Source organism: Halyomorpha halys, unplaced genomic scaffold (genome assembly GCF_000696795.3).
Source record: "Halyomorpha halys isolate HHAL.00 unplaced genomic scaffold, Hhal_1.1 Scaffold1041.1, whole genome shotgun sequence".
Classification (NCBI taxonomy): Eukaryota; Metazoa; Arthropoda; class Insecta; order Hemiptera; family Pentatomidae; genus Halyomorpha; species Halyomorpha halys.
Genome location: NW_027106832.1, coordinates 209,810 through 232,369, shown reverse-complemented (window position 1 = coordinate 232,369; position 22,560 = coordinate 209,810). Strand labels below are relative to the sequence as shown.

Below are 22,560 nucleotides of genomic sequence, written 5' to 3'. Positions count from 1 at the left end.
GTTTGAGAGTGGTTTATTTTATTATTAACACAAACTTCAAATGATCCACTTTTTCTCTCAACTATTTATTTTTAAAAACCTCTAATGTTTCGACCCTCAGGCCATTCATAAGGAAACAACCTATAAAATTTATTTTCATATTATTATTACATTATTTCCTCACACAATACTAATGTTTTTTGAATATACCTCAAACATTGAAGTCATAATTGTCTCTTTTGTAGGCTAATTGCCCATCTCATATCTTTAAAAACTAAAATAAATATCATAACAGTTCCAAGCACTATTTTTAAAATGATTATTCACCTACAAACTTTATAATTTCAATACAAAAACTATTCCACAAAAAATTGCTTTTGCTTGACTTCAACAACAAATACCTACCTTCAACAGGTTAGGACTCACTTTATCACTAAGCTTAATTTTTTTACAATTTAATTAACGTTCTTTTTTAATTTATTGCTTATAATTTAACATTATTTAAAAACATAAATACTGTATTTTTATTGTATACATATTTTTGCATACATATACCCTACCCTCCCCCTATTTTTCCATGTATACATGTGCATATATATGCATCTGTATATTTCAAGAATTTGAACATTTCATCTTGTAACCAACATTTTACTAATAATTACATATTTATCTTACTTAAAATTTCAGAATAAGGTTTACTCCTTTACAATCTGATTTAAGTCTTCTGTACAATTTATATTTTCTGAAATGTAAATTGATTCTAACATTTTTCTTCTAAAATTATTATTTTCTTTATGTATCACCTTGACATTTTCAAAATTAAATCCATGTTTATTTTGAACATGTACCAATGCTGTTTTCTTTGGGTCCTTTTTCATATTTTTAATGTCATTTTCATGTTGATACATTCTATCTTTAATATAATGTTTTGTTTCACCAATATATAGGGTGTTTTTTTAAGCCCGATAGAACTTGAAATTGTAAAAAATAACACAAAAAATTAAATTGTAATCAAAATTTTTTTTTTATTCGAAAGATCAATACGTGACATTAACATTTGAAAATGATTTCGGGCATATGGGCACCGCGGCTGTTCTTGACGAAGCGCATTCTGTAAAATTGTGTTCAGCGATGAGGCGCATTTTTGGCTTAACCCGTTAGTTAATAAGCAAAATTGCCGCATATGGTCGTGCGATTTGACACCTCTCGATTATTTCCTGTGGGGCTACGTGAAGTCACTGGTTTATGCTGATAAACCAGCAACAATTGACGCCTTGGAGGCCAGCATTGTTCGTGTTATTCGTGACATACGGCCAGCAGTGCTCGAAAAAGTGGCCCAAAATTAGACGTCCAGAATGCGCTTCGTCAAGAAGAGCCGCGGTGCCCATATGCCCGAAATCATTTTCAAATGTTAATGTCACGTATTGATCTTTCGAATAAAAAAAAAATTTTGATTACAATTTAATTTTTTGTGTTATTTTTTACAATTTCAAGTTCTATCGGGCTTAAAAAACACCCTATATATGGCTAGACAATTAATGCAAATTATTAATGCTGGACAATTATATATTTATCTTTTTAAGAGGTAGCGGCCCCAATTTATTTTTATAATTAATATTACAGGAAAACTTGCTGCCGTAGTATAAATTTTTGTCTCCGCTTATATCTCATATTCTCTGCCAACCATCATTCATTTGTCATGTACCATTCACTTATGTTTATATTATGCCATGGATACAACCCTTAGTCATGAATGGACCATTCATAAATAAATATCATATCTATGCCAATTTTAGCTATTAGTTTCATAGTTGCCCAACTAACTATAACTAAGCACTGCTGAGTTGTATTTTAGTTCAGTAGCATCTTGATGATAATAATACTTCGCGAACCCAAAGGCTCAATGCTGATACCACAAATCTCTGTGTACATATGTTCATCCAGTGATTTTAACTGTTTTAAGCTCCAAATGTTTCAAAACACTCATGGGATATTACCGAGTAATTTGAGACATCAAATTTCAAAATTGGTTGTGTATTTTGCTCAAAGCATCGCCCATGAAATGATCAGGTTATGGAATAACCCTAAACACATTACCCCTTCTTATGGCTTCACCCTAGTAGGGTAGTAAATGAATAGCAGCTATAACTATAAATTTTATTTTTATCAGATCAAAATATTTATTCTTTACTGTGAAAAAAATATTGCTATTAAAAGTAACCTTCCCTGATAAACTATTTGAATATAAATTTTCAGAAAGAAATAATGAAATTTGGAAAGACTGTTAACCATGGAATTCTCTCCACAAATTTAGACAAAATGAAGTCATATTGTAATTCAAAACCTAAAACAATGAAATTCAGCTGAAAAAAAGTTTGAGAAGAGAAATGCTGTATAATAAGGGAATTACTCAGAAGACTGCTGTTTATTGAGCTATTCTCACAGTTCATTGCTTTGCAGCAGGATACAGTTAATGCTCCATAACCATAAATATATATGGAAACAGTGTCTTATTTAAAAACAAAATTTTATCCTTGGTGTGTATCCTATCAAACGGAAACTTCAAATCTACCTTTGTATGATAGATAAAATTGATTTCATTCCAAAATGGTATAACAAAACTGCTATAGAATTTTGAAGATAATTCTAGTTAATCATAACTTATGTTCCAATTTAGTGAAGTGGCTACTGTAAAAATATAATCAGAATTATCAGTATTTACTTATTACATATACTGAAATATATTTCTGTTCTGTCACAACCTTCCCTATTTATTGTTATATTAATACTGGTTTAATCAGGTCACAGCTGCCGGGTTCCCCTCGCTAAAAACGGATAAGCATACCTCTAACCTTTTCAGGGTCTAAATTCAGATAAAAACCTAGGTTAATAGTGTCAGGTTATAATCTAATATATAAAAACAACAGAAATATATTACATAGATATAGTACATTATTAAATTCTTTATTTCCTTCTTGGTATCATCAATTCATCACCTAGGCTGTGATTAATAGCTAACTATTCTATTATTAATTATTATATATTTTCTTCTTCCTTGCCAGTTTCCACCTATATATTTATTTTCAATACTATAAAATGTCTTTGTTGTGTTAATCATTACAATTGAGTTCTAAAAGTTTTATAAACTGATTAATATTCGTTATATGAAATGTTTACAAATTTTGGAAAATTTATTTTATACATATGTTTCCTATAAACTAATTGGTTTGTTCCAACACAGTATTTGACTATCACAAAGATGGCGGACGTATACACACATATATTTCTATTAAAATATTTGTGTTTTTCATTCGCCCTCAAAACTCTTGTTTGAGCAAGCCTAGTATTATTAGCAGATACTAACTTTTATTATATTTTTATTTAAAATAAAGTTTTGTTTATAATTGTTATTGTTTTCTCTGTTGTATTATATGCCTGTTTCATAGTGATCATGAAACATATTTAAAAATGTGTGATGAAATGCATATTTATTTATTACTTTATCGTTGATTATATTTTAAATATATTTTTTAATATAATAATAATTAAATAAAAGAAATTAGGGTTAAAATATCCTTATTAGGAAATATACTATGTTTATTCATTTCTATGAAGAGAGTTAGTTTTTATTTCTTTTTTAATGAATAATAAAATATTATCTTCCAATGTTTTATCATTAATTATCCTTAATGAATAATAATTATTCAAATAATGAATGAGTGTATTATTGATGTGATGGAAGTCGGGACCCTACAAGGTGATGATGATTTCTGTAGCAATGAAATTATAAGATTATAAATCCAATAAATGACTGAGGTAATTAAAATAACAAAAAATATTTAAAAAAATAAAACAAACTATATTCAAGATTATGTAACCGATCCAGCCCGAACAAGATATCATTTCTTCCATTATAAACACCCTAACGACCCAAACCTGCTAGTTTCGAACCTTGCTTCCTCTTCGATTCCTGATAATCCTCTGAGGTGCCTGAAAAGAAGATGGCCGCAAAACCTGCTAATGCAAAAACGTCATTAGAGTGCTACCAATGGGTACTTTATCTACACGCCTGTATCACATTATAAACTTAAATCAAATTTACTGGATGTATCATTATGTACAGTTGTAAATTTCAATAAAGATATATATATTTAAGATCCAACATCAAAGTCACAGATAAAATCACATTTTATACAATAGCTATGGTTGTAGAGTCTTGAAATTCACTTCATTTAATAAAAACAATATTGAAATGGAACTTGGATAAATAAGGAATAAAACAATAAAATCACAGACTGATCAACACTTGCATATGTTTTATATTTTATGCCCAGAATTTACCTGACTTGGCATTATCTTTTGCACAAATCTCTTCAAAATTGGCCTCAGCATAAGTTTGCCACTGTTTTATCATTATATCATAAGAGCAGTTGGTACCACAAGGCATTTTCATTAGCGTTGGTGTACTTTGTTTATGATTGGAATAATGATATACCTATAATCAAAGAATCAAATAAATATAAATAATAATAAAGATATTTATATTTTATATGTATATATAATGATAATAATAATAATAAAAAGTAATATGAGCATAAATCTTTGATATATTTCATCAATTTATTTGATTTAATTTGAACTTTTTTTTTGTTTTTAATTTTTTTTATTATCAAGTCAACCTTTAGCCTTACTTGGCTATTATAACAATTTTATTTTATTTCTATTGATAACGTGATAGCAGGGTGGGAGTTGTCTTGTGCAAAATATACACTGCTAATAGTTTGCAATGTTATACTTTTGACTAATTATAATTAATCAAAATAAGATATCTAAAAAATAATAATAATTAAGTAATTGAAGAATGAAAGAAACAAAAAACAAAATAATATTTATAAAATTAATTAAATTAATAATAAAATAAAATAAAAATAACTGACTTCTAAACTAAAAAATCATTTGACAAAACAATAAATATTGAGTTTATAGGAGAGTGTCTTTAGTTTAGACTTCAGTCTTCGAGATGAAGTTGTATTTCTTACATTTTAAGCCACTACACCTTTAGCTGCTAGTAATTTAATATTCACTTTGAATAACATTTACTGTATCCCTTGAACAGCCAAGGTAAAAACTAAACCATTTTCTTAAAGGAAATAATGTAATTTTTTTACTTAAAATAACTCAAAAATGAATTTCTTGTGTCTTCAGAAAAGCTATCATTTTATTCCCCCTTACTATGATTGGCAGTCATCAATTTTGACTATTAAATATATTGTATTACACATTATTAAATATATTGTATATTGTAATACACAATATTTACTGTTTAAGATATCTCTTATTCCATCTCTCAGGCAGCCTCATTATGCCTTCTTTCCAAAATTGTGTTTTGTTCAAGAAATAATCCTGGAGGTGCACTTTTATTTCGCTCATGGATTTAAAGGTCTTATCGAGAAGAGAATTTTTTAAGGACCAAAAGAAGTAATAATCAGATGTACCCAGATCTGGAGAATATGCAGAAGATGGTAAAACATCCTACTCAAACTGTAAGAGCTTTTCTCTTGCCACTAATGCAATATATTGTCTCACGTCATGATTAAAAATGCTTTGTCAGTTCATTAATTCTAATTAATCTAATCAAGCTATGACAGCTTTCAATTGATCTAGTTAATGACTGTATTCAGTAGAATTTATTGTTTCACCTTGTAGTCCCAGTCCCACAAAGTGAATAAAAGAATTTTTTTGGAGTGTAGTCCTACATTTCCTATTTACATTTGCATACAAAATCCAAGTTTCATTTCCAGTTACAAGCCTCTTTAAAAACGAATCCTTTTCATGTCGTTGAAGAAGCAAATCACACGTAGATATGTGATTCATAAGGCTGGTCCCGGTAGGTTAGTGCCGAACCCAAACTTCGCAGTGATTAACATAGCCCATCTTGATAAGGTGATTGTGCACAGTTGTTTTAGTTATTGTAGTGGCATTCACTATCTCCTGCACACTATATCGGTGAATTTCATCAAGCATGGCCTGTGGTTCATACCTGTCATTTTGGACAGCTGTTGTGATCTTTATCTTCCAGCTTTAAATTTCCCTCTTTAAATATTTTAAAGCAATTGCCAATAATTCTAATAGTTATAGCTCCATCCCCCTACACGTTACTAATCTGTATTCTTTACACTATTACCTTCTTTCAAACAATGAAGCATAACATGCTGTAAATGTTGCCTTATCATTGAGTTGACGAAAAACTGTTCTTAGCTAATTTTCTACCATCTTTAAAGTCTAAAGTTAATGATATAACTTATTCAGAAAAATATTTTCCTTCCTCACTGACTGATTTTTTCATTATGTAAATTAGACTTGTACATTTAGGTGCAAAGACTAGCTTGTTACTTTCCCTAAGAATACTCTCTGATGTACTATATTTCATCAGCACTTAGCCAAATATGATGAAACTTAGTACTCATACTTCTTAAATGCTTGAAAAATGGCTCCTTAGCAGTAAATCAACTATATTACTATAGGTTGGAGGGTTTCGTCAGAAATTTAAATTTTTTTAATGGGGTGTGGGTTATGAGCACTGTAAAAGGACAAATCAGATTCTGATGAAAATTGATGTACAAGATTCTTAATTAGAAATTCCCCTTTTGGGTTTAATCTGTTTACCCCAATGTGTATATTTCTAAAGTATTCTTCTCATGTTTCTTAGGGATAGTTTTCTATTATCTGATAATAAGACCTTACTGATAAAACTAAAATACATGCCGTACTTAAATAATTATAAATAAAATAACAAGCATTGATTTTATGTACAAATAAAATAAATAATTTACTTCAAAATAATATTCTTCATTCTTTTTATGGAGCTCAATAGCGACAGTAGCTGTAGGTCCTGGGAATTCCTCGATTTCTATACCAAGTGTTGTCAAAAGCCCAATCAGATTCTTATCATGCAATACGTGTAACTCCATTTTTCTTTCTGACTTTGTAAAGTAACTAGTGAGACCCTTTCCATATGGACCTCAAAACATAAAATAAAAAGGTATAAATTTCTTTAATTAAAATAAAAATTCATGAAGATTCATGTTCAATTGTTAAAACCATATGGGGAGTAAATGGTTAATTTGACTTATTAAAAAAATAAGTTAAGTCAACCATTGCTTTGTAAAAGATTACTTCTAAATCATGTTTAAGTGATTAAGTCAAAATATTAAAGTGGTGAAGAAGAGACATCACAAAGTGAAATTACAAAGTTCCCAGCAAAAAATTTAAAATGGCCTCATGTTAGCGTAACTAAGTAAATATGCCCCCAGTTGAACATCCCTCTACCTGCCGGATTCAAGCTATTTCACACTCATAATATACTTTTTCTTCAAATAGTACTTCAATGTTTTTAATATTGGGAGTACGTGATTGTAAGCTGAAAAATCCACCCTAATGACATGGTCTATGTGGACGGCAAATTGTTTCCAAACGTAGATAGTTTCAATTACCTGGCCTCCACAATAACATCAATAAATGATCAACGGACTAAGATAGACCAGCGAATAACAAGCATGGTGAACAGAGCATTCTCTCTGTCAACAATACTGAAATCCCTGAAAAATCTGAAACTAAGATCATACAATGCCATGACAAAACCAGCTCTGATTTACGGCTGTGGGACCTGGGCTCTAACTGGTACTCTAGAAAGCAGAATCTAGAGAATTTAAATGGAAAGTTCTCCATACAATTACAGGAGCGATCTGGCATCAGAGCTTTAACACATGGAGGAGGAGAACTAACAGTGAACTGTTTGCAGAGACTGGTCAGTCCATATCTCATGACATGAAGGCAAGGAGGTTGAGATGGGCAGGACATTTGGCTAGAAGCAATCCATCAGGATGCCTCTACACAACAATGAATGCGTGTAGCAGGCAAGAGACCATGTGGGAGGCTACAAACCAGATGGATTGACAGAATCAATAAAAATGCGCAAGAGCTGCATGCAGCAAACTGGAAAGCAGTAGCCCAAGATAGGCAGGCGTGGAGAAGGCTGGTTCGGGCGGCCAAAGATCTACAAGGTCTAGAGCCAACCGAGGAAAAAAATATTGAGTACTCTCTATCAGTATCACATAATTTTTTCATGAAAAAATGTCAAGTTTTGTGCCAGATAAGCACCATTTATGGTAACTTTTGATTTACTTCTCTAATTTGAATAAATCTGCAGCTGAGCATCAATTGCTCATAGAAGAGCAAATAGTTAGGTCTCTTTTAGTGAGAAAAATTGTCATAAGTGGTTTCAAAAGTTTAAAAACAATGAGTTAGATATGGAAGACAAAGAGCACTGTGGAAGGCTGAAAGTGAATGAAGACACGGGACATTGGAAGTAATATCAGAGGAAGATTGATTCCAAATGGAAAAATAACTTGTATTTACATTAGAAATGATTCTATAAGCAATGTTATATCGTTTAAAATGATTAAAAAATCAAGGGGATTGGGTTCTATCTAAACTGAAGCCGAGAGATGTTAAATGCTGATTTTGGATGAGTGAAATGCTCCTTACCTATAATAGTAGGTAATAAAGAAACAACAGGTAGGTATTAAATCGTAGTAGCATAAAGTTTTAATTTTATAATAATGAAGTTTTGGGTGCAAACAGGTAGTGTTCCTTGTAGGTTTGGCAACACAGGTCATCACATTTATCTCTGACTAAGGCTTTATACTAACATTCCAGGCCCTCCTGTTATAGTGTTCATAATTTTAAAAATTAAGTAGTATAAGGAGTAGCAGATGGTATAAAACTTGCTGGTTATAACTGTCATATAATGAAAAAAGCTGACAAATCGACTGAGATACAAATAATTATTTTTTTAAATAATCTTAAAACAAAGTTTATTAATTGATTCATAAGTTTGAATATCAATTATTAAATCAAAAACTTGAAAAACTAAATAATATTAAGCTTATAACATACCCACAAGTACCATCTTTCGTGTTGGACTTCCGGACAAAAAGAATTTACCAAATTTTAGAACTGCAGCAGTCATCTTATCTGGATATAAAGTTTTGGTCCATGGCGGGAGGGAAATATTTTCTTTTGCCTAAAATGTTTATTGTACTATTAATCCTTTAAGAAGATAACATTTAATTTAAGCAAAAAAAAATTCATTTATGCCTCGAACTTCTTAAATGAATACGAAAATTTTATTTTTGAAATTATAAATAATTAGCCAGTAAAAAGAATGTTTTGAATTTAAAGTAATCAGTTAGTGATTATTGTACTGTAACTACCTTTTCTAACCACCAGATAGGCTATGCATTCAGTTTATATCTACCATTAACCATTTTCAACTGTCAAACCTTTTGGTATTTCGGTCATTCACCACATTTTCTTAAATAGTTAACATCATATCAAGTTAACTAAGTCATTGCATTCCTAATTATTGTGAATTGTTGTACAACTTTTTGTGCGTATGCTTCAAATTGAGCACTAAGAAAGAAAATTTATAAATTTTGTTGTTGTTTTAAATGTATACATAAAATTTGTATGTTCAGTAACTGGTAAATAATAAAATTAAGTAGTTACATGGATAAATAAATATTGTACAAACATTTTTAACTCGAAAGAGTTGTGTTTAAAGTTAGGAATCAAAAAGCACGATGAGAAGTGAAATAAATATAATATTACTAAGAGGAGGAAAAAATTGAGAGCTATCACTCCACTGTGTTGAGTTGCTAAAACACAGCATACTGATCAGTACGATAGACAATATTAAAAGGGATGAAAGACAATTATTTGAAAGTAGTTGGATACATTTTTTTTTCCCTCTTGGACTCTTGAAGTTGACACTAACTAGCTAAGGTCTAATATAAATTGTGATGTAGAATTCTCAGTGAGTCCAGAATAATGGTTTCTTCTTTCAAACTGGTTCCTTTCAACACCCATTCTCTTCAAAAAATTACTTGTTGCTAGAGGAATAGTTCCTCTACTTCTGATCCAAAGCCCATTCACAGAAATTGTCTTTTGCCAAATACCGCTGTATATTTTTCCTGTAGGTACGGAATACATTTTTTATATATGTCCTCTTTCTCTGCCTGTCTTTTGATACTCTGTCCCTGATCATTAGTTTCAAATCTTATTGTGGAATCCATTATTAATGCTTCCTTTTCAGTTGCACTAAACGCTAGAATGTCTGCAAACTTTGCAGAGCCCTCTGTATCTACATAATACACTTCCTAGAAACATTTATAATTTTTCTTCTCCGGCAGTTCGGCCATTTTCTTCTTTATATTATTGTGCCGGGGGAGAGGAGGAGGTAACAAGGAGCATCTTGTTCAGACATTAGTCATGTCCCATTAGATGAGCTGGGATTTCTGACTCTCAGCCTCATTTATGGCAGAAGAGTCCAACATCTACGTTCGCCTGACCACAAGTCATACATGAATCCATTGGCCCATATGCCAAATATACGGCAGAGGCCCATATGCCCATATACACATCCCAAAGTATTATGTCAATAGATTCCAACAGAGAGGGAAAGGTATATCTATTAATAACCTTAATCTTTTGATCCAGTGTCAGGAGATTGGATGGGATGGGGGGGGGACCTAATGGGAAGAAACATTAAAATTTTATATTTAATTTTATGATTTGTAAGTACAGCTTTGCTAAGTAAGTTATACAGTATAATTACCATTAGTTTACCCTACTTATAAGGTAAACAAATTTACAGTTTCTTGAAATTAATTGTGTTTGTTTCTCATTTTTTATATTTTTGTTTTATATTCATCTTAAATTAAATTAATGATTTACATTTAAAAACATGTCTTATTTTTTGCATTATTTCATTTGGAATAAGAAAACTATATTTTATAAATATATATATTGTTCATTTAATTTAAATGTTCCAAAAAGGCCTCAGTTTTACTCTGTTTTTAATTAATTTATTACAGATCTTTTTTTCTTTTTTTTTTGTAATTTATTTACACTATATAAAAAACAGTAACTAATGATATATCAGTTATTATATCATTTTAACATTTTTAAAGCATACTTTTAACTTTTTTCTTATCAATTTTATAGTTTTTCCAGCATAAAAGTCATCAGATTCATTCACTTAAAAAACAAATCATTGGATTCTATTTTTTAAATATTCTTACCTTGAAAAAATTATTATCCCATACATTCCACAGCTTGAACATAAACAAAATTGAATTTTTATCATATGATCCTAACTGATCTTGAAGCAACCTCAAGTCATCTTCTTCTAAACCAAACTCAGATGCAGACATATTTTTATTTTTCATTTCCATGCTAGAGTCTTTCAGCAACCATTTGCAATTCACATCATCTGCATTCTGAAACCAGCCAATATATTTACTATCAGTGCTCAAAAATTCACTCCAAAGATCTAATATATGGTTTCTATGCAAAGAAATATATGGCAATATGAAAGTTAAAAGGCAATATGTACCATTTAAATATATGGTCTTACTTTTATAAGTCTATATAAATGAATATTAGATGGTGACTCAATACCAAAATAGATGAAGATTTGGAATTTCTGTCGTTTTAAAAAGGTAAAATTCAGAATAAAATATTGTCTATAAAACTTTAATGCTAAATAACTATAGAATAGTTAAAAAAATTATTCACTTGTCCTAATTCCAATCTTAAATTACAGTTATGGTTGGGAAGTGTTGGTTTGAGATGTGAGAAGGTATTGGAAAAGGAGGGATTCAAATAAGGGTAGGTAAGAAACATGTTGGATATTAGAAGGGAGGGAATTCCAGAGGAAAATGGAGCGAGCTAAAAAGAAATGTTCAAATGTTTTGGTTCAGTGAGGGGAATTATAAAGGTCAGAATAGTGAATTTGAATTAGGGGAGGTTGTGGATGTAGGAACTGATGGTATAGGTAAAATCCGAGAAAATATTACCTGATGTTAAAAAAGGAAAGTGGAAGCACGTGCCAGGAGTGGAGGAATAGTTTATGTGTACTTACTGACCATCTTAAATACTAATATAAATTTAAATAATATTGGAATTATCTCTGTGCAAATAAATCTATATCATCCTCACGATCAACAATTAATTACTTCAATATTTCTTTCTTTTACAGTAATTGTTAATATTTTAATTACTACACTTGACCAATTTCATATCCTATAAATAACTTCAACCGATTCTATCGAGCCAACATCTAAATGTATGGTTATTGCACATAATTCCAATTCTTTCTCAAATATTCATCACAAATAATAGGAGTTGGCTAATAATAGTTGCTTTGTGACTTTACTCCTACAAATCTGTGTACATCTAACCAGTTTTCTCACTTAGTCTGTTGTCATTTGAACATTGATAAAAAAAAAATTATAATTGTTTTTAATAATTATGTCAAAAAAAAAAGTATAATTATCATAAAATAAAAGCACAGTATAGTAATGAAATATTTACAGAATAACTAATTAAACAGTGAAGATTGTGCATTTTGAATGAAAATATTTAAAAAAGTGATATTTACACTGATAACATATTCAGGGTACACGGGCACAGGTTGCCATGCCAACTCATTGCTCCATTTTTGATAACCCTTTGGAGGAAACATTGCTGATGCTGCCAGCTGAGCTGTCATCATAGTCCTTTCAATCAATGTTGAAAATACTCTGAAATCTTTGGCGTTGTAATAATCACCCAGAAATGCTGAGTAGCGAGTTCTTAACTTCCGACCCATCTCATAGGCTTCTCGCTTACCGTTCTAAAAACAGAAACTTGAAATAAACATTTTATGATAAAGTTTGGAATAGTTTTTTTCTTATTCCATTTTTAATAATAAACATTTTGTCACTGCTAGGAAAATGTTTTTTTATTCTTTATTGTTTAATATTTTGAATAACAAACCTTTGAGATCAAATAAAAATAAAAAAATCAATCCCCTTCAAAATTTAAGATTTTATGGTTCAAGATCTGCAGAATCTAAAAGTTAAAAAAACAAAAGTTGTCCATTAAAAAAGAAGGGCAATTAGAAGTTTCATATATCTGTACCATAACCAGGAAAAATATAAAGTGTTTTGAAATCATTATAATAGAGTCTAAAATTTAATAAATATATTTATTTAATCCAAATTTTTTATTATAAATACTTTGAAATATTAAAAATTTGTTGTGTCTCTAAGGTGAAAAATTTAATAATTTGAATGTAAATGTAATTATATAATTGAATGAATAGATGTTAAATACTACACCTGAGTTAGTTCACCAGCACCAGCAGGCCAAAGTTCAACATCAACATCCTTGTTGATGGCATGGAATATTTTTTCAAAATTTGGGGCTCTTGAGCCATGTCTTAAAACCTGGAATGACAAAGTACTAATAAGTAATTCTCAATATTTTTCAGTTTATTAAATACTATATACTGCTTTGGGAAGACACACTCCATAGATGCAGATATTTGATTTAATTTGTAGTAATTAGAGTGCTACCAATGGGTAGTTTCTCTACACTCCAATTTAACTTAGATCAGATTTACTGAATGTATTATAATCTACAGTTGTAAATAGCAATAAATAAATATTTAAAAAAAAAAAAATTGTAGCAATACAAACGTATTAATGTAAATAATGAGACATGAAATTTTAAGTCAAATGAGAAGTCATAAAAAAATAAATGTATTCATTAAATATGAAAGTGATTACTTTTTTATCATGAAGATAAAATTTAAGTGATGAACAAATTACACTTCATAATAAAACATTTTTAATATTTAAGGCTTACATATTGTGTTTTATTATATCTTATACATTGATGGGTTTTTGTATACCACTTATTTGGAAAGAAGTAAATTTATAAAATTTGAAAAATACAAAAATTGTTGTTTCACGCAACCTCTCCTTCTAATAAAAGGAAGAGACCCCATTCAAAATTTCGCCCTTAGGTCTTTTTCGTAGTTCTTGCTACATCATTACAGTTCACAGTTATATCAAGAGTATATCTATGTTATCACAGTTATATCTATGTTGATAGTATAGCCATGCTATCACAGTTGAATCAAGGTCATATTTATGTTTGGATAAAATAAAAATTAGTTTAAAAACTGAAATTATTTATATATTTTAAAATTATAAAATAGATAAGACAAAATCAGGGATTACATTAATCAAAACTCCATTCTTATTTGACTAAAATGTGGTTTATTTAATATAGAAATTATCACTAATATGCCAGAAGCAAAGTTAATTTTTTTCAGAATTGCTTTGCATCGTTCAATTCAATCCAAACAAACTCATAATTTTGAAAATCGTCAAAACATTTAACATAAAAAAATATATAAATACAATTTCAAATTCAGAAACTTACCACAAACAATCTGACTAACGTAGGTTTTGCAAGGAGAGATGTGTTTCCATCATTTGATTGACAGTTTACAAAGAAAAAAATATGTAATAAAAGAAGTAACACCCTCCCACCTAACACAACCATGACGGCCCGCTAACTAATCCGTGAGAAATGAAGAGCCGACACTCAACGCGCTGCGATGCCAAAAATCAGTATTTTCGGTGACAGGCACAACCACAGAAATCATCAGGGTTGCCGACTTCTGTAAACGAAATACGGGACAAAAAGTATCATAGTTGGGATTGGAGGTAAATTTAGTAATTTCTATTTTTGTATAAAAAAAAAACATTATTAATAGACAAATCCATAGAAAGAAGTGTTACCTTAAACCTGGCAATTTTCTCACCCAATTAATACATTATTGTAAAAGAAAAAAAAATCATACTAAAACTATTAAGAATCACCAAATCACGAGTGTATATACCGGGAAATACGGGACGAGTGGTAACCCTGAAAACGAAGTTGAACATACTGTACTTGAGTACTGAGTTGCAATGTACGACTTATACTCAAAACAATCTAAGGTGAGTACACGTGAAATAATCAGTACTCAAGAAAAACTTGATAAAGTATTATAACAGGGAATTTATACTCAAAACAGTTTTAAATACGAGTATTTGTGATCAGTACTCGAAAAAATTATGTACCCTGAGTACACCCTACTATGTATTTTGAATTCAACATTTATTATTTTTGATTTAGGTGTTTTTTCATTATTAAAGAAAAATTACCCTTAATAAAAAAAAATTAATTTTCTTAGAAAATGACTTCTTTATTTCTCTTCATACTCTTTTGAACATAAAATGTGTAATGAGTAAGAAGGGAAATAAAATCAATTAAACTTTTTACTCAAAAACTTACATGTTTATATACTTAAGTATACATTAATATTGATATATATATATTTACAATAAAGAAGGTAAGAAAAAAAACTCAAAAGCTTTAAATTATTTTTATTTGAAAATGAAATTACTCAAAATTTCCAATTACATGGCATTCAAGTACAAGAAGTAATTAATTTCAAGTCTACTCATAATTTTTGAGTTCGAATTAATAGATTACAGTACATAATTGTTGAGTTCATGGATACTTGATTACAGTTTGTACTCAATACTCGCGTATTTTTTATTCAAAATCGAAAAAGTATTCTAATATATATTACCCAATTCTATCCTGAAATACTTATAAAAAAATACCTATCAAGCTCAGATTACACGGTGACAATAATAGTTATGACAGCTGTCTCAGCCACTGCCTAGTGTGAACTTATATTTACTGTTGTTCTATCAGAATTTGCTTGATAGTTGGTAGTACAACAAGTATCAACTTTCTACACATTGACGACAGCTCTGCCAGATGGAAATGTTTCCATGCCCTTGCCCAACTCTACTACTTATTGGGACGTACGTGATTTGAGAACTTTTTCAGAGACAAACATTTTTCGGAGGCGTTTCTTTTTTTAGAATATACAATTCATTAAAAGATCACACGCTATGGTATTGATTTACTATAACTTAAATTAATAATTTTTTCAATAACTAAAAAGCTAAATGATAAAAAAAAGAATGGTATGCACATGAGCCCACAATTTTAGAACTATAATAATTATAATAAATTGATCCGATAACCCAATGAATAATAATCTAATTTTATATAATAAAAGGTTGAATTTATTAGTAATATAGTACTATCAAACTTTATGATTAATTGTTTGGAAAATATTTACAAAAGTTAAGTATATATGTTTAAATTCAATTTGTCATAAACCTACTGATTGCCCTACAGTATACTTCAATAATGTTTCCCTTACCCCTGTTGAACAGATCCGCTACCTTGGACTATATCTGGACAAATGACTAACCTGGAATCCTCACACAAGACTGAAAAGACAGGAAACTGCACGTCGATTTCGACTATTACTTTCGACATTTATTAGACAAACGGTACAAACTTCCAATTAATTACAAAAGACTGATTTACATGACAATTATAAGGCCTATCTGGATGGACATATGGCGTTGAGCTTTAGGGCTCCACTAAACCTTCGAATTCCTCTCGTATCCAATCCTTACAATCCAAAATCCTAAATGCTCCCTACTTTGTCAAAAATAAAATCATCCACAAAGGCCTTAATGTTCCATTTGTAAACGATCTGGCCCGAACCAGATATCAATCCTTCCATTACAAACTCCTTAACCACTCAAACCCATTAGTTTCTAATCTCTTTTATTCTGGACAATCCTCCGAGGCGTCTGAAAAGAAGTTGGCCTTGAGACCTTATATTATAGACCAAAGTGCTACCAATGGGTAGTTTCTCTACATGGTTGTACCATACCATTATGATTTCCTCAAATTTACTTGATGTATTTTATGTACAGTTTTAAATATCAATAAATAAATTTTTTAAAAATTACAATTTATCATGGTGAACAGTATATTGGCTATATACATTGTTCAAATTAATATAGTAGGTAAAAGAATAAGTGTTGTTTAAATAAAAGAACAGATGAAGATTGGTGAAAAGAGAATTCCAGAAGGATGTTGCAGATATGATGAAGGATTTGCTGAAGGAGGCGGTATGGGAGAGTAATATAAGTCGATCGGTTCAGATCTGGTATTTCATGAATGGATGGATGAACGTAGAGTGAGGAGATGAAGGATGTTGGTAGGTTTTTTTTTATTTTAAAGACTTGGAATAGAAAAACAGTATTTAGTATTCAGAAGAGTGCCTCCATCAGTAACACATCCATTATTACCAAATTCCACTAAAAGGAACCGATAGTATTCACTATTGCAAATTGTACCATACTGTGTCTACCTTTGTAGTTGATATAAAAATAACCATAATTCTTTGGGGGAAATATTTCTGTATGTTTACTGTCCATGGCACTCAGACAATGTGAGAAATTATTTCGGTCTTCAAATGTTTTAGCAATAACTTTCCATTTATCACTGGAATCAGAAAACTGAAACAAAAGCAAATTAATAATATTTTTTCATAGAGTGGATGTATAGCTATGATTACAGCAGGCTTGGTGATCTAGTTTTATAAGTAAAATAAAAATAACATTTAAAATAACACAAAACCAATGCTTGTTTAAAAAAGTTTGGTTCTAAATAAAATAAATCAAATTTTAAAATAATACAGTATCACGACTTGTTTAACAGTTTTTTTAAAAAAAGGCTTATATTATTTTTATCATTTGTTTTTTCTTAGTTTAAATTGTACTCCTGATATGAACAATAAAACCAGGGTGATGACTTTTAGGGTCTAAAAATATAGATCTTTCAGGAGAGAATCAAGGATACTGCTCCACAAACACCCAGCAAAGAAGAACCCTCCAAGAAAAATGATAATACTCCAAATCATATTCAGATGAACATGCGGTACTCCTGGTAACACAACCTAATTTGGTAAAAAAAAAAGGAAAACTGATGAATTGATTAATGACGTCCTGCTATCAGTGAGAAGATCATTTCCAAATGCCTTTATCCCAAGATGACAGGTATGATCTAATGGGAAAATCTATTGCAATGAGAATAAGGTCATTGGAAAAACACCAGCGTTTGATTGTTGAAAAAAGAATAGGCTGAAATGGAAATGTTTAACGAGCCAATGAGTCCATACAGCTCCAAATATCTAAGTAGTCCCAGCTCAAATAGGGACTCACTAAGTATCATATGATTAAAATGAAACCAACTGATTTAGTGAAAATACTTATTTAAAAAATATACAAAGAACATACCTATAGAACAATTGCTGAAGTTGGAGGATCAATGTTCTATGAAGAGAGTTTTTTTTTAAATATGCGATCAAATATTATCTATAACTGAATGGAATATGGTCCGGGGGCGGTAAAAAAAAAAAAACTCAAATAGTAGATTTTAGTAGTAGTTTTTGTAGATTTTATTTTATTTATTTATTTTCTTTTTAAAATTTTTATATTCATTACCCTTCCTGTTTCATTTATATTCATGTATCTATATTTTAATTTATATTCATGTGTTATCTTCTTAAGTGTACTTATATTAATTACTTTATTATTAATTTTCTATTATATTCTGCACTTTTCTGTATCCCCGCTCATTTGGTATATTTTGTTTCTTAATTACTTACTCACATTGTATCCCATTATTTTATACTTTACTTTTCCTTTGTTTTTCTGTTTTTGTTTTTTTTTAAATATTTCTTCTCCTCCTATTATGTATATTACCATTTATTGTTCACCTAATTTAAAAGTTTTTTTTACTATGTTTACTTTACAAATTATTTTCGTTATTGTGGCATAACTGCCGTCCCCACTCCTCCCAATACCAACGGTCACTTTGTTTTTGACTGCCATCAACCAAAACAGGTATGCATTCTGTCTCATCATTTGATTTGTATTTATTTTTTTATTTTTTCATCTCTCTATTTGTACTTTCTTTAATATTTCTTCTTTTATCTATCTGTTACTATTACCCTTTTCATTTACTATTTATAACCTTTAATTTTTCTTATTATATCTTACGTTTTTACATTTTATACCCCTGTTATTTTACACTTATGTTTTTCCTTTTTGTAACTATAGTGTTTGTATCTTTTTTAGCCCTGACGAAGCCCTGCAACGTGGGGCGAAACTTTGGCTCAATAAAATAGTATAATTTCCTACTATTTGAGTTTTTTTTTACCGCACCCGGACCATATTCCATTCATCTATACACACGGTCAATCAATAATCTTCCATTATCTATAACTGTTCTTTGTTTTAGTAGTATTCCCTATGAATAACAATTATTCAAATAATAGATTGAATGTATTATTAGTATAATGGAAGTTGGGATCCTACAAGGTCATGATAATAATAATTGTAGCAATAACAATCCAATAAATGGATGAAGTCATTAAAATTATTAAAAACACACATTTATTTAAGATTTGATATAAAAGTTACAAATGAAATCACATTGTACATGATAACTATAGTTGTTAAGTCTAGGAGTTTATTTCATTTAATAAAAAAGATTATAAAATGGCACATATAAAAATAAGACACAAATCCAGCTCTTAGAATCACAGAGTGACTAACATTTTATATATTGTATTCTAAACAGAGTTTGTAGCATTTAACTTAGCCTTCTCTTTTTCACATAATTCTTCTATGTTAGCCTGAGCATAAGTTTGAAGTTGTTTTATTATTGTACTGGAAGAACAGTTGGTCCCACAAGGCATTTTCATCAGTTTTGGTATATTTTCTTTATGATTAGAGTAATAATACACCTACAATCAAAGAATAAAGTAAATTTAAATAGAAATAAAAATATTTTTATTTTATTTTTTGTGTAAATATTTTAGTCAAATAGGTAATCTATATGGGTCATTATCTGAAAATGTTGGTCCATTTTCAACCTCTAATATGAGTTCCAGTCATTGAAGAAAAATAAGAACTATTCCATTTCTTTTGTTTTAATATAGAGAGTTTATTTTACCTCCAATATATATATATGAGTTTTAACTAAATATAATACTATATAATAAAACTTTAATCATATATATATATTGGGGGTAAAATAAAAATAAACTCTATATAATAATATAATAAATATATATATATTTAACTCCCTTACTATGTCTGACTGATACCCTAGATAAGGAACTTTAAAATTTGTTTTCAATCTACAATTGACTGATTCTTTCAATTCACTGTCAATTATTACATGAAGATACCATTAAAAAATACACCTGATTATTTATTAAAGTCAGTAAATATAAAATTAAAATAAAAAGACTTCACTACCTCATTTTAACATTTTTTGAAACAATAATTAAAAGTACCCCTGTGTGGCAAAGCAGTGAAAGTACTATGCCACCAGGTAGGTATGAATTTTTGCAGATTGAAATTATGATTTTTTATTAGTGAGATTTTAGTGAAATCTGTGCATCTTCAGATATATTCCCATATACATATGTGTGAATAAATGCGAGCATGTTTGGCCGCCATAGACTTCCAAACTGTTCAATCCATAATGATTAATTTTCAGGTAAACTTATATTAGGTCAAGAAAAAGGAATTCAGCCAAGTATGGTCATTAACAGCCAAGCAATTTCATTATTGTTGCTCTGGGCGTAGAAATTTTTTTCTAAATAAGGCATTCATATGAAATTAGTCTACTTTCAAAAACGGTTATCAAGATTATCAGAATGTTATCACATGACTTATTTATTTCATTTCGCGATAGATAATATTTCAGGGGTATATGTATTATGTTAATATTTTAGAAAATAAAGTATTCCTTCATAGCATTTAAATCAAAGAAAGATTAAGCAACTGGAGAATTTCAGATTACATAACACAGAATTGTGGGTCATGCATCCTGTATATATAATTACAGAAATAAATGTGGTAATCTTAAACATAATATTTCAATGACAAAGACTAATAAATAAAATTTAAGTGGATTTAATTAATTTCTAACCTCGCAATTTGGTATTTAAATTTAAAATTTGAGAAAACGACTCCCCAACTTCCCAGTTGAAGAATCTGGTCAAAATTGTTGGGAAATTTTAGATTTCGCCTTCCTCCTTCATGATAGATTGTTTTAGCAAGTTCTTTGTATAAAAATAAGATCTTACAGGAAACCAATAGAAGATATAAAAGGAACGAAGTTGGTTTATGATATTTTAGGAAAAATAGGGATATTTGTTTAAAGGAATATTTTATATACTCATCATATATACTCATTTTATAGTAAGCACCTTGTTAAATTTTTCAAAAAATAAAGTTGCGCTAGTTTTGAGAATTTAAAAATTGAGTTTACCAGTCTAAAATTATATTGTTTTTTTTTCAGATTCGTATGTTCGTAACATAACGCCTTCACAGACTCATATATTCAATGCTATTTAAATAATTATTACTGGTTATACATAACAAAATGAGTAATTTATGTATATATATATATATATACACACATCAATTTTATGAAAATAAAATGAATAATTTACTTCAAAATAATATTCTTCATTCTTTTTATGGAGTTCGATGGCGACAGTAGCTGTAGGGTCTGGGTATTTCTCGATTTCTACACCTAGTGTTGTCATAAGGCTAATCATGTTCATATCATGCCATGCATGTAACTCCATTTTTCTTTCTGACTTTGTAAAGTAACTAGCAAGACCCTTTCCATATGGACCTTAAAACACACAAAACAGTTTTATACTATTGATATTTCAGCCATTCTCTTATAGTTTGCAGAATCTTAAAAATCAATATGCCCAAGGATCAGAAGATAGTATGAAAATTAAATATTATACATGGCATTTAATGTAAAATATTAATTGAGTTAATAATATTTCTGAAAATTTTATATGTAGATGGTTGATTGTATGTGAATTTCAAGAAGATGGTTAGGGCTGCGGTAAAGAAGAACAAAAATAGTTTTCAACTATTTATAGATTGCCGATGTTTAAACCCACAATTTAGGTTTTGAACAGGCCGGTGTACAACGATCACTGCTGTATTTCTCCACCCATCACAACAGATCTACATTGTGATTCGGAAATCAATAAATAAAGGCAAAATATTTTTTTTATTCTTGACTGTAGCCTTGACCATCTCCTTCAAATTTCTGAAAATGATGTATTATAATTTTAATAATTATTTTTTAGAATAATCTAAAAAAGAAGTTTATTAATCAATACACTACCAGCTCGAATGTTAGTTGTTGCACTAAAAATTTATAGAGAAAATGCCACTACGTTCATAACTTACCCATAAGCATCATCTTCCTTGTTGTACTCCCCGACAAATAAAATTTAACAAACTTTAGAACAGCTGCTGGCATCTTATCAGGATATAAAGTTTTGGTCCATTGTGGGAGAGGAAGATTTTCTTTATCCTAAAATGTTTAAGGTACTATTAACATAACAGAAGATAGTATATTATTATCTAGAAGATATAAAACATATTAATGTCTATTAAATATAACACAAAAATTGAATAGAAAAAAATATTCATCCATACACAGTCCACAACTTTTCTCCAAGACCACAGTTCCATTTTCTATTTATTTGGCACTAGTCACAATTATCGTCCTTGGTCCCTGCATGGTCCTCGAAATTTGATATACTACCTGCCAATTTTTCTAATTTGTGTCTGACAAAACAAATGTTTGGGACAGAATGTCTCCAGAAATATGCGTCAATATATATATATATATATATATATA

The 22,560-nt window shown here is 29.5% G+C and overlaps 2 protein-coding genes across 4 annotated transcripts in view; both read right to left on the bottom strand.

Moving 5' to 3' along the window:
• Nucleotides 1-3,620: 3,620 nt before the first annotated feature.
• Nucleotides 3,621-17,280, bottom strand: LOC106688026 (testicular acid phosphatase homolog). 3 transcript variants are annotated; one of them, XM_014432286.3, is made up of 8 exons: nucleotides 17,174-17,280; nucleotides 13,206-13,313; nucleotides 12,485-12,718; nucleotides 11,124-11,321; nucleotides 8,938-9,064; nucleotides 6,813-7,000; nucleotides 4,321-4,474; nucleotides 3,621-3,996 (listed from the first exon to the last, which is right to left on the bottom strand). In XM_014432286.3, exons 1-8 carry the CDS (start codon nucleotides 17,198-17,200, stop codon nucleotides 3,902-3,904), a joined length of 1,131 nt encoding a protein of 376 aa, XP_014287772.1. In that variant the 5' UTR covers nucleotides 17,201-17,280; the 3' UTR covers nucleotides 3,621-3,901. The 3 variants fall into 3 exon arrangements, with proteins under 3 accessions (XP_014287772.1, XP_014287770.1, XP_014287771.1); XM_014432284.3 differs by lacking the exon at nucleotides 17,174-17,280 and adding an exon at nucleotides 14,317-14,523 and having other exon boundaries at nucleotides 3,626-3,996; XM_014432285.3 differs by lacking the exon at nucleotides 17,174-17,280 and adding an exon at nucleotides 14,317-14,522 and having other exon boundaries at nucleotides 3,628-3,993.
• A 1,041-nt stretch (nucleotides 17,281-18,321) lies between these two features.
• Nucleotides 18,322-22,560, bottom strand: part of LOC106688024 (venom acid phosphatase Acph-1) — a 14,998-nt gene continuing 10,759 nt past the window's right edge. The window contains exons 5-7 of the mRNA XM_014432282.2: nucleotides 22,104-22,230; nucleotides 21,338-21,525; nucleotides 18,322-19,615 (exon numbers count right to left, since the gene is read on the bottom strand). Of these exons, the coding sequence (XP_014287768.1) occupies nucleotides 19,442-19,615; nucleotides 21,338-21,525; nucleotides 22,104-22,230 (489 nt within the window). The 3' untranslated portion in view covers nucleotides 18,322-19,441. The remainder of the gene's footprint in view (nucleotides 19,616-21,337; nucleotides 21,526-22,103; nucleotides 22,231-22,560) is intronic.

Excerpts from the sequence above, each read along its gene's own strand:
- LOC106688026 (XM_014432284.3), bottom strand. The coding sequence starts at position 14,439 with ATGGTTGTGTTAGGTGGGAGGGTGTTACTTCTTTTATTACATATTTTT. Across the intron at positions 9,065-11,123 it reads GGGATAATAATTTTTTCAAG|GCAAAAGAAAATATTTCCCT; the intron begins GTAAGAATATTT and ends TAAACATTTTAG. Across the intron at positions 4,475-6,812 it reads ATGAAGAATATTATTTTGAA|GTATATCATTATTCCAATCA; the intron begins GTAAATTATTTA and ends CTTTGATTATAG.